Source organism: Xenopus laevis, chromosome 8L, assembly GCF_017654675.1.
Source record: "Xenopus laevis strain J_2021 chromosome 8L, Xenopus_laevis_v10.1, whole genome shotgun sequence".
NCBI lineage: Eukaryota > Metazoa > Chordata > Amphibia > Anura > Pipidae > Xenopus > Xenopus laevis.
The window spans coordinates 19,286,964-19,299,700 of NC_054385.1; the positions used below are offsets into that span (position 1 = coordinate 19,286,964).

The 12,737-nt window shown below is 38.4% G+C and overlaps 1 protein-coding gene across 4 annotated transcripts in view; it reads left to right on the plus strand.

The window, feature by feature from the left end:
- The window catches only part of mvb12b.L (multivesicular body subunit 12B L homeolog), a 234,764-nt gene extending 229,643 nt beyond the window's left edge, over positions 1-5,121 (plus strand). For 3 of the 4 annotated variants that reach the window (XM_041571997.1, XM_018228850.2, XM_018228851.2), the window contains one exon: positions 4,341-5,121. In XM_041571997.1, coding sequence (XP_041427931.1) covers positions 4,341-4,427 — 87 coding nt within the window. In that variant the 3' untranslated portion in view covers positions 4,428-5,121. 4 annotated transcript variants of the gene reach the window in all.
- Positions 5,122-12,737: the final 7,616 nt, after the last annotated feature.

Sequence of the window (12,737 nt, forward strand, 5' to 3'; positions counted from 1 at the left end):
AACTAGTTGTTATCAGATAGATCACCAGAAATAATGACTTTTTCCAATGACTTTCTATTTTCTATGTGTCACGGTTTTTCTAATATTGAAGTATAAAGTGTCATTTCTCTCCTTTTGAAGCAGCTCTGGGAGGGGGGGTCGCCGATCCTGTAAACTGTTCTAAATTGATACATTTAGTTGATACATTTCTTATCTTTGTCCCTGCTGAGCAGAATCTCTGGGTTTCATTACAGGCAGTTGTTAGAATTGATACAATTGTTGCTAATACTCCAGAGATGCTGCTGAGAAATGTATCAACTAAATGTTGCAAAATTGTAACAGTTCAGAATCTGCACCTGAATTACTGAGCTGCCAGACTCAAACACCAGAGACAGGAACATTCAATTTTAAACTTAGATTTTGGAAAAAACGTAAAAAATAAATAATGGAAAGTAATTGGAAAAAGTCATTATTTCTAGGGAACAATCTAAAAACAACTAAATTGAAAAAAGTGTTTGGAAGGTGAACAACCCCTTTAAGAAGGATTAACCCTACTTTCTTAGTATGATCCCAAAATAGCCTCTGTGGGATGTTCGTATCCTGTTCCATATAACACAAATTGTAAATTCAAGTAGTATTTCAAATTTAACAATATTCTTTAAGTCAGTATACAATATATCACATTGAAATTATATAGTTCCAAAATAATTCACATTCACATCGTTGCACATATTATTAATTGTAAAAGCCGTCACTAGTTCCCTCTATTGAGATATTATGAGTACTTAAAGCAGATCTTCTACTTTATCCTTTTCAAATATAACAGGTAACATCAAACTCATGATTAAGTCCTAAGGGCAGACGTGTTCCCAAATGGAAAATCCAAAACACTTCTTTCTAAAAGCCTCAATTGGTCACCCCCTCTCACTCCCAATCTAACCCTTTCAATCCCTTGGATGGAGAAGAATTCTATGTCTCCCCCATTACAGACAGTAAAGTGTCTAGTGATATTACACTTTTCTACTGTTTGTGGATTTTTTATCTGACTCATATGCTCCCTTGCCCTTTCTTTCAACTTTCTAGTTGTGCACCCCACATATTGCATCTGGCACTTTGGGCACGTGATCAAATATATCACAACGTTGGTATTACAATTATGTACCCTTTGATATCAAATTCCCTCCCTGTCACTGTTGATTTGAATCTCTTAGATACTTTCATATGCTTGCAGGTTATGCATCTGTGGTTCCCACATCTATAGTTACCCGTCGATGTAAGTGGCCCCAGATCCCGTCTCTGACATTCCGATCTAAAATGGCTAAGCGTTAGTCTTTCAGGGTATGAGCCCGCTCAGGGATAACATTAATCCCTTGGCTCAATACCCTGAAAAAGTGCTCATCACCATAGAGAATAGGCAGAAACTTTTTTATAATTCTAGAAATTTCAAAAAACTGCTTACTATATCTGGCGGTGAGTACCACTCTATCAGACCAATTCTGACTTTTATTTTTCTTTGCACCATTCTTCAATAAATTCTCTGTCACTCCCTTTCACTCTCTGAAATGCTTTCTGTATAGTTTTTTGTTTATAACCTCTCTCCAAAAATCTCAACTGCATATCCCGTGCCTGGCACCCAAAATCCCTATTTGTGGAACAATTTCTGCGGAGCCTCAAAAACTGTCCAACTGGTATTCCCTTTATTCGTTTTTTAGGGTGACAGGACGAGGGATGCAGAAGAGTATTGCCACTACATGGTTTACGAAAGATACTTGTGTTTATTACCTGATCTTCAACCGATAACATTACATCCAAGAATTCTATTTGATTTGGGCTAAATTGACCCCAGATTTAAATCATTCTTGTTGATATCCTTCACAAAGCCGCCAAATTCCTTCTGGGTACCCTGCCATATACACAAAAGATCGTCTATATAGTGCATATATAACTTGAGATGTTCTCTCTGCTTTACAGTAATATGGGTTTCTTCCCACCATCCCATGTACAGATTAGCAAATGAGGGGGTGAATTTTGCACCCATCGCTGTCCCTCGCTTTTGTAAATAAAAACTGCCATCAAAAATAAAATAATTGTGTTCCAGAAGGAACCTGACGGCATCCAACAAAAACTGTATGAGTTCCTTTGAATGATCACTATATTTCGTTAAGTGATACTGGATCACATGTATGCCCTTATCATGTGGTATTGAGGAATACCACATTATTGCAGCAGCAGTTTTGTGTCTCTTCTCACTTTTGCTTATATAGTGGTTCAAACGAGTTAGAAGTGAGGGAGGGATTGTGGTTCAGTGGAAGGGTGAGCGGACACATCAAATCTGGTTCTAGTCCTTATACCAAGCCAAGTATTAAATCATGGTTCATGCAAAAGTGCTTCCCTATGGCTTAATTTCAAAAGCATTCCTTTTTACAATTACCCCATGTGGCCCCTTGCTGTCCTCTTTAGGGCAGAGATACACGCTCAGATTCAGGGAGACTAAGTCGCCCGGCAATAAATCAACTCTTCTTTGGGGCGATTAATCTCCCCAAACTGCCTCCAGCCGACTACAATCTAAATCGCCGACGTGATCGCTCTCGGAGCGATTTGTTTTCCGGAATCGTCCGAAGTTTCCTCGTGAGGCATCTTAAGAGGTTAATTGAGAATAAAAAATTTGACATTTATGTTTTTAGCTTATATCTGTGCTGAGGCCTAATCCAATTTATCCCTGGAGGTCTTCTTCCGTCAGAGGGGTATTTTGGTTGTCAAGCTTACGGCACAGGTTCAGTTTTGGAATAATAAAGCGCTCCATATTAGATGAGCTATTTTACAGCTGGTTGGTCTTCTCACATTGGGATTAGTAAGTGAGCACAGAATGTTGCATTCATTCATTGCAGGAATTGTAATTTAGATGAACTCCTGATGGAAGAAAGCACAGATAATAACAGTACAGTATTCAGTCGGTTCACAATTGTCAGGGATTTATAAAGCTACCAAAGGAACCTTATTTTCGTGGTAGCTATAACGGGTAAATGCTTTAGGGCTGGCTCAGCAGGTATCAACATTATTTGCCCACCTATTTTGACTTTATTATAATTATAGCATTTGTTGGTTTGTCAGGAATGGATTCCCCTCTTCAGCCATATAATGGGATGATTTTCCTAGACCTAGTACCTATAAACAGACCAATTTGTGTGTATGTAAATATACTTTATAGAATTTTTTGTTGCCACTTAAAAGTTAAAGGGTGGTTCACCTTTAAAGGAAAACTATACCCCCAAAATGAATACTTAAGCAACAGATAGTTTATATCAAATTGAATGACATATTAAAGAATCTTACCAAACTGGAATATATATTTACATAAATATTGCCCTTTTACATCTCTTGCCTTGAACCACCATTTCGTGACTCTATCTGTGCTGCCTCAGAGATCACCTGACCAGAAATACTACAACACTAACTGTAACAGGAAGAAGTGAGGAAGCAAAAGGCAGAACTCTGTCTGTTAATTGGCTCATGTGACCTAACATGTGGTTTGTATGTGTGCACAGTGAATCTTACGATCTCAGGGGGCGGCCCTTATTTTTTAAAATGGCAATTTTCTATTTATGATTACCCAATGGCACATACTACTAAACAAGTATATTATTATGATAATGGTTCATTTACATGAAGCAGGGTTTTACACATGAGCTTTTTTACTCAGTATCTTTTAATAGAGACCTACATTGTTTGGGGGGTATAGTTTTCCTTTACATTAACTTTTAGTATGTTACAACTTTTTTTTTTATTCTTTATCGTTTTTGAATCATTTGCCTTCTTTTAAATATTTCCAGTTTTCAAATAGGTGTCACCCTGTCTAAAAAAACAAAAAAAACAAAAGCTCCACAAGGCTACAAATGTATTGTTCTTGTTACTTTTTATTACTCCTGTTTCTGTTCAGTTCCTCTGCTATTCATATTCCAGTCTCTTGTTCAAATCAGTGCTAGGGTAATTCAGACCCTAGCAACCACATTACTGAAATTGCAAACTGGGGAGCAGCTGAATAAAAAGCTAAATAACCGCAAATAATAACAAATTAAAACCAGTTGTAAATTGTGTCAGAATATCACCTTCTGCATCATGCTAAAAGTTAAGTTAAAGGTGAACAGCCCCTTTGATGAATTTTTGGTTTTAGGAATTTCTCCACTCCACCAAGTGGTTGGATAGCAATGCCGATGCTGCTCCTTTCTGCCACAGGAGGGCACCATTTATACATTTTTCTTTCTGTTTCAGCCAAGCGCAACAATATGGTCAAGATTTAAAAGTCACAGCTGTATGGATGATGTTTAGCTAAAATGTCTTATGTTTTTTCCTCCCTTTCACAGTATGATTACAGCTTCAGGACAGAACAGAGTGCTGCAGCCCGTCTGCCCCCTAGTCCTGCCCGCTGCCAGCAAATGCCTCCACCCTGAGACAGAAGGAAGGGCACAGGGCATGCAAGGTGCCACGCACAAATACTACTGAGCAGAACCCATTGCTGCTGATCTTGATATTAACCTCTTCCCTGCCAGAGCCGTTTCAACAGGGAGGTGTCCTTTTTCTAACAGCATCTGTTTTCGTATTGGTATTTTGTAAATATAAACAGTATGGGGGGGGAAGATGGGGTAAACTGAGCAAAAAAAAAAAAAAAAACACATTGTAAAGATGTATAACCACTTGTGAGCCTTTCCAGGTTCAACGTGCCACAGTGTATATCAGAGTATGTTCAGCCTGTTACATGATGAGATGGGAAGGAGTCATCAAACGGAGCAAGTAGCTCTCACATCTGTTTCCTTATGGAAAACACCACTCTCGGTGCCACAATGCACTTTGCTGTACGGTCGTGAAATACAAATTAGCTAGCAGATACCAATCTGCAATGATCCATTCAGGGCACATCACAATTCAAGTCACTGGTGGGTGTAACCATTTATCACAATCACATGTTGCACAGTTTTGTGACTATGTTAAGGGATTACAAATAGCCGGATTCATGGAGAACAAGATCTCAACCTGTGCTAAATGTTGTAGGATATAGTAGCTGGAGGGCAGGGAATGTGATGTACCTGGTTCAAATGTCTGCCTTTCAAACTCTGAATATGTTTTCTATTAAAGTTATATATGGAAGACACCAATATAATTCCTTTTACTGCTCCAGTAAACCCCAACCTTTACTGCTACATATAACTCTTCCCGCTCAATATAAACCCTCCTATAGTTTCATATCAGTCACTCATGCCACCTGGATACTTCCTATTTTAAATAATCTCTCTATATCTCTTCTATTTACTTTATATCATTTATATATGTACTTTTATAGGCACAGCCTTATCACTCCTCCTGTTAGTCCAGTGGTCCCCAAACAGTGGCTCGTGAGTAACATGTTGCTCTCCGACCCCTTGAATGTTGCTCCCGTGGCCTAAAAGCAGGTGCTTATTTTTTAAATAAAAAGCTTAAAGGCAAGTTTTGAATGAAAAACAGGTGTAGTACCAAAATGAGCCTCCTGATATTCCATCACAGCCCTTTTTCAGCACCCCAGGAACATTTTTCATGCTTGCGTGTTCCCCAATTCCTTTTAAATCTGAATGTTGCTCCCGGGTAAAAAAAGGTTGGGGACCCCTGTGTTAGTCCATTAACTCATGCCAGCCAGAGTCCCAGAACCACAGAGAATAGAAGGTTTTCAATCCTTACCCCAACACTTGCCTTTTACTGTGAATCTAGAGAAGGAGAAATATGAAGGGATTAGAAGGAATGCAAGGCGTCCTTCCACACCAACATCCACAAGCCGTTAGCAGAAGGGGAAATCTGTAAATGTCAGTTCTTGCAATGAAACATATTTTACCTTCTCAAAAATAATCTAATGTTCTTTTAATGTTTGTTATGGTTGGATTTAAAATAATTTTATTTAGTATTGTAAAACATTAAATAGCAATGGTAAGTATTAGGGATGCACCAAATCCACTATTTTGGATTCGGCCAAACCCCCGAATCCTTTGCGAAAGATTCGGCCGAATACCAAACCTAATCCGAATCCTAATTAGCATATGCAAATTATAGGTGGAAAGGGGAAAACATTTTTTACTTCCTTGTTTTGTGACAAAAAGTCACGCAATTGCATCCCTAGTAAGTATTTCTGTGCTCCCCTAGAAATACACACTCCAAAAATATTATCTTGTTATTGTCTAAAGTAATTGCCCCTGGTCACACTTGATTCTAGCGCCTCTGTGGATCTCAGATTGGCTCCCCATGTTGTTTATTGTTACTCCACATATTCCACATGGGGCTGCCTTTATCTTCCAGCTGAGAATCAGCCCCTCCGCTGGCATCCGCTTTCTCCGTGACTACACTTGCATCAGCCTGGGTGCATTTACATGGAGTAGTTTTTGGCACCGCAATGCATACTCGCATGTTATGGTGTATACATCATTCTGTGTGCTTGTACCTGGGCTGATACACAGGCTCCAGGTGTAGTCACAGGGGAGGCTTATGCCGAGGGGCTGATTCTTGGTCCACATTTATCCAGAGTTCAAGAATCCGCCCCATGTGGCAGTAGACTAAAACAGTGACATTTCCTTCTCCAATTACAGGACTGCTTCACCTTTATATTACAGTGTGGCCAATTTTAACCAACTCTTCAGTTGACCTTCATTATCTATTTTTTATAGTTTTTTTTTTATTTGCCTTCTTCTTTGAACTCTTTCCATCTTTTAAATGGGGGGTCACTGACCCTATTTAAAAAAAAACAAAAAACAAATGCTCTGTAAGGCTACAAATTTATAGTTTATTACTACTTTATTACTCATATTTCTGTTCATGTCCTTTCATATTCCTTTCTCTCATTCAAATCAATGCATAGTTGCTAGGGTAATTTGGGCTCTAGCAACCATATTACTGAACTTGCAAACTGGAGAGCTGCTAAAGAAACCAAAAACACAAAAAAATGAAAACCAGTTACAAATTGTCTCTGCATATTAATCTCTTAATCATATTAAAAGTTAACTCAAAGGTCAACAACCTCTTTAATAGTTAATATAGTGTAACTCTAGCCTACAGGCTTTAATAAATAACACATCTGACGCCTTTACATAGGTATTCTAAAAAGGTCCGCTCTGTGTTAGTACAAACATGGCAGCTTTGTAAATAGGCATTTCATGGTTCATTAAAGTTCACACTTTGATGATAGACGTATTATGCCCCTAAAGGCCCCCATACATGAGTCGGCAGCTTATTGGCCCGTGTGTGGGGCTATGCGACGGGCGTCCCCGATCGATATCGGCAGGGTAAAAAAATCAAAGCTGCATCTGTTCGTTGATGCGGTCCCACGATCCCCGTCCGTATTGCCTCCATTCTGATCTGATCGTTGGGCCCTAGGGACCACGATTGGATCAGCCCGATATTCCCCACCTCAATGTGGGCATAGCCAAACAAGCAGATCTCCCTGTGTATGGCCACCTTTAGTGTATAGAGCAGCAGAGATTAAACCTTGTGGATTGTTAAAGGTCACTCAGGTCACTTTGCATTTTGTGGACAGTTATTTATCTGTTCATTGCTAATTTTCCCCATATTTTTTCTTTTAGTATCATTTTTAGGTCAACAATGCTTATTGGATTACCGAGTCTGCCATAGGACTTATACTTTTCTTTCTGTTGCCAAATGCATTCAGGTTGTTTTTTCTTATCCAGAATGCTTGGGACCTGGGGTTTTTTGGATAACAGATCTTTCCATAATTTGGATCATCATACCTTAACTAGAAAATCATGTAAACATGAAATAAACCCAAATAGGCTGGTTTGGCTTCCAGTAAGTAACTTGAGTTGGGATCAAGTACAAGGTACTGTTTTATTATTACACAGAGAAAAAGGTAATCATTTTTAATAATTTGAATTATTTGAATAAAATGGGGCCTTTCTGTAATTCAGATCTTTTTGGATAATGGGTTTCTGGATAACGGATCCCACACTCCTGTACCTGTCCCATAAATCATCTGGGCTATAGATTGGGTTCCTCCAGTGTATCATGCACCTGATGGGTAAAGATTGGTCAATGGTCATTGTCCTCCCATAATAAATTAGGATTACCAATCTATTACATTGAGGACAATGAAAGATGGCATCTGACTGGTCAGATTTTGCTTCTGAATGGTGTTCTATACAGTATTATAACAGTTTTTCCTTCATTGACCTCTGCTTCATCTGCCACATACTTTGGTCTAAATATTTATTTGAAAATCAAAATAAGATGTTATTAAGAAGCCAAAAAAATAGAGCGAAAGGGCTGTTTGTAAATTTATTGGCAAGTACGAAATGAAGCCGTGCTAGTGGATTAGTAGTGAGACGTGCAAGGGACATTTTGTATAAAGCAGATGTTCTGTCGAGTGCAGAATCGCGTTTATATGATACACACAGGATACATTTCACAGGTAACCAATTCCTTGTAATTATCCTTTCAAATTAAAAACAAAGAGGGTTTATGAGCTGGAATTCTGAAGAGTGTAATACAATATTGTGAGAGAGCTGGACTCTAATTAAATATTAACTGGACTTTAAAAAACACAGAGCCGGGACCCTAAACCTGTACGGATTACAAAATTGGACTTTTACCAGTCTGTACACCTAGGAGATTTTTTGTGGGGAAATCATTTCCAAAATGCATATGTGATGGGAACAAAGTACAGGCCAATCGTGTGCCATAGATCTGTATGGGTTTTTGTTTCAAATCGTATTTTATCTTGTGTGAAATAAAATAAAAGCACAGCAAAAAACACCCTAATAGGGGTAATGTTCCCAAGAGATCTGTGATGTGCATTTCCAGCCTGCACTACCCTTTTGTACCAGGTGGAGGTGCCACTGCACAAACCTATATTCTATATATATAAATATATATATATATATATATAAATGCTGTCAAAGGGTCACTTAAAATTATTTGGAAAATAACAATGATTGTTTGTACAAGGGACCCAAGGTTTTCTGAGCAAACACTACTCTGATGCGTTGATGCTGAACTATAGCTACTTCAGCTATTGCTGGAATCCGAGTTGGACAGGCTTAGCAGAGTACCAAAAGGTCTCCTAATGGGCCCCAACCCAGGTCAACTACCATTAGCCTATCCTTATTTCTACTGGGGGCCATTATAAAATTGTTTACCATTTGGCATTATCTATAACTAATTGCTGTAAGAGTGGGAGCTTGGAGACCCAGTCTGTCTCTGGCTGGAATACTGCCTCCAGCATACTCCATTGTAATATACAGACCAGAGATTAATCAGCATTGAGAGATAGGGGGATCTGAGATTGTTCTAAGTAGAATTAGGAGAAACGAAACAGTCCTGTGTCTTTTATCATATTTATCCAAGTTAACATAAAGGGGGCGAATACCAGGAACTCCGTCAATAACCCGGTTTCAACAAGCTTTCCATGTTTGCGTTAAAAGAGTTTAGAGCTAAAATAATGCTGGAAACTGACCCGTTGGCAGACGTTGGAACTTGCACAGCCAGACGCACTCGCCGCCAGAAAGAATAATATGGTCCCGAACCGCCGTGCTATTCTATGCATTTCTGTGTTGGATTTCATTGGAAGTGTGCAGTTCTGTAAAAATGCAAAAAAAAATAAATAAAAAATTTAACAATATTTTATATTTATTTTTCATGCCCCCCTGTATTTTAAAAAGGGGGATTTTTTTCCTTGTGGATTTACTAGTGTGTATTAATATAAATTGGTATTAAATAAAAGTTTGTCTTTAACATTTCATCTTGGTGGTGTTATATTATCAGATTATCAAGTTTTGGTAAAAGTTTTCTGTATAGACTGTTACATAGTTACTGTACATAGTTAAATCGGGTTGAAAAAAGACAAAGTCCGTCAAGTTCAGCCCCTCCAATTAAAAACCCAGCATCCATACACACGCCCCTCCCTACGTGTATGTAGAAGGACACACTCAACAAAAAGTATAACACCAAATGAAGACATTACATACCATGCCTCATTTACTATGTGCAGGGCACGGATCAAAAGATTGGAGGAATTTTGCGACTTGCCCCCCATCCTAGATGCAGGTCTTTGCATTCCAGATTGGGGCACACAGTATTGCCCTTCACCTTGGCTTTGCCTGCGTTTTTTGAACAGAATTTTAGAGGGACAGGCTAAGAGCAGTATGTGGGTGTCGCATCTAGACATGCAAACTAGGAAAGGCAACAGGAAGATCCTAGGAAAAGAATAATGGCACCACGAAGGTTCAACTGTCTCCTGCATTGTATGAATCGCACCACAAGTGTTCAACATGCTTCTAACCGATCAAAAAGTAGGGAATTTAGTATTGTTTTCTTTAATTAACTATAAAGGGCTTACTTAGGGCTCTTACACATGGGCGGTTTTTCCTGCGCTCCCCTGCGTTGCGATTGCTTCCATTCAGCCGCAGGGGAGCGCAGGAGTAGACACACTCAATTATTGTGAAGGTAACTGTACTCACACAGACGCATGTAAGCACCAAACGCAGGTGGGACGCAGCATGTTGTATTTCATCTGTGTTTGGTGCATACATGCGTCTGAGTACAGCCCCCTGTAAAATGGAAAAATCTTGGATGGCGTTCCACTTTAAGCTCTACAGTACTTGCCAAAGACTTTATACCAGAGCACTAACCCATATTATCGCTTACTGCTGTAGGCCAGTTATGGTGCACTTTGGAGTTAATACTGATTTGCTGTTATTATTGATGGACTATAAAGGAGGCTTGAACCCAAAAGGCCTGTTTAAAATAAACCACCAAGCCTTGGAATTAGTGATGGGCGAATTTGCGAAACAGCACCGTCATCTCGTTTTTGACGCCAGCGTCCATTTTTTGTGACACCGGCAAATTTTTTCGGCCGTTTTGCGAATTTATTTGCCGGCAGCGAATTGCGCAAATTCGCGCCTGGCGAATAAATTCACCCATCACTACTTGGAATTAATAGAGGGGCAGAACACTGCCTGGACATGGGGTATTTAACAAAGATGCACACTCACACTCTGGAAATTCAGAAGCAGGAGGGCATATACATGCAGCTCAATTAGACTCCAGCAGAATAACCAGCGACACCATGGTGCCAATATTCCATTGAACTTATTACTGCTAGTATACAAAACTTCTAAATGCTGGCAGTCATGTAGAAGTCAATAGGATCTGTCTTTTTCTCTAAAATCTTTCTTAGCTTTCAGCTTTTAGACATTTTCTAAAAAGCTCTTACAGAAATTAGGCTTTCGAGGTTTTTGTATTCTTATTTGGATTCATTCTGCGTTTTTATTCATTTGTGCTTTTTATATTTGGCTCTTAAAATAAATAAGTAGACATTCGTGCTTTTTTAAAATGCAAGTATAGTCATGGTTTAACATCACACACATTGTCTTAATCTGGAGTTATAGAAAGAATTATGATTTCTGAGAAACTGGAAGGAATGTCTTGACCTTTTTCCACTTTATCCTTCTAGGAAACAAAAGAAACATTTCTTATTGGCATCCATTATAATATAATTTGGCCCAATCGAGAGAAAGGGGCAACTTGCAACAATTTTGGAGATTAAGGTGAAAATAGAACCCCCCTGGGAAAGTCAAAAATGCTAGAAAGAATATATTTTTTTGCAATTTAATTCTCACATATTCTGCTCAATTTCTATTTGTGTTTGCACTTGAACATATCCTTGACCTTTAATTCTAGCTCATTGTAATTATACAGTGGGGCAGAATTATCTCTTAAACAGAAAAGTCATATGTAGTTACGTATAACATGATGATTTTCGCTGTTAAAATGTAGTAATTAGGCAATATTAAAGGGTTTGTTCACCACTGAGTTAACTTTTAGTATGATGTAGAGAGTGATATTCTGAGACGATTTGTAATTGATTTTCATTTTTTTTTTAGTTATTTAGCTTTCTATTCAGCAAGTCTACAGTTTTCCGTTGCAGCAATCTGGTTGCTAGGGTCCATATTACCCTAGCAACTATACATTGATTTGAATAAGAGACTGGAATATGAATAGTAGAGGGCCTGTATAGAAATCTGAATATTAAAAAGTAGCAATAACCATGAATGTGAAGCTTTACAAAGCATGCCTTTTTTAGATGGGGTTAGTGACCATTTGAATGCTGGAAAGAATCAGCAGAAAAAGGCAAATCATTAAAACAAAAACTATAAAAAATATTATTAATAATAATAATAATAATAATAATACAGGCCAATTGAAAAGTTGCAAAGAATTGACCAGTCTATAATATACTACAAGTTGACTCACAGGTGAACCACTCCTTTAAGTACTATATGCAGTAATCTCCATACCAGATATTTTTTTAAAATTCAATTTTATTCTGTGTCCTTGTGAGAAAGCAACGTGGGAACCAGAGCTAACCATCTTCCTTTATTTGCCTTTGCAGATATGAACAAAGTATCACATTTAAGGCTTCTTAACCAGAGCCCCGGTGCTTCCGTTCCTATAAAGGTACCAAGGGTGAGACAGCATTGAACATTAAATTACACAAACACTCCCAGTTTAGGATAAAGCTGATCTGCTAATAACTAATATATTTTCCTACGTCCGTGGGAAAACGATGGTAATTGCCTAGTGCTACTGGAGGGGCCATCACTAAATCTGTATGGCTATGTACAACCAAATCTTGATAATGGAGTTTCTTCTTGTACCTCTCCACCTGTGTCAACATTCCCCCTCTCTATTATATATACTGGATGGAAAACATTTCTATGGCATCAGAGATGGGT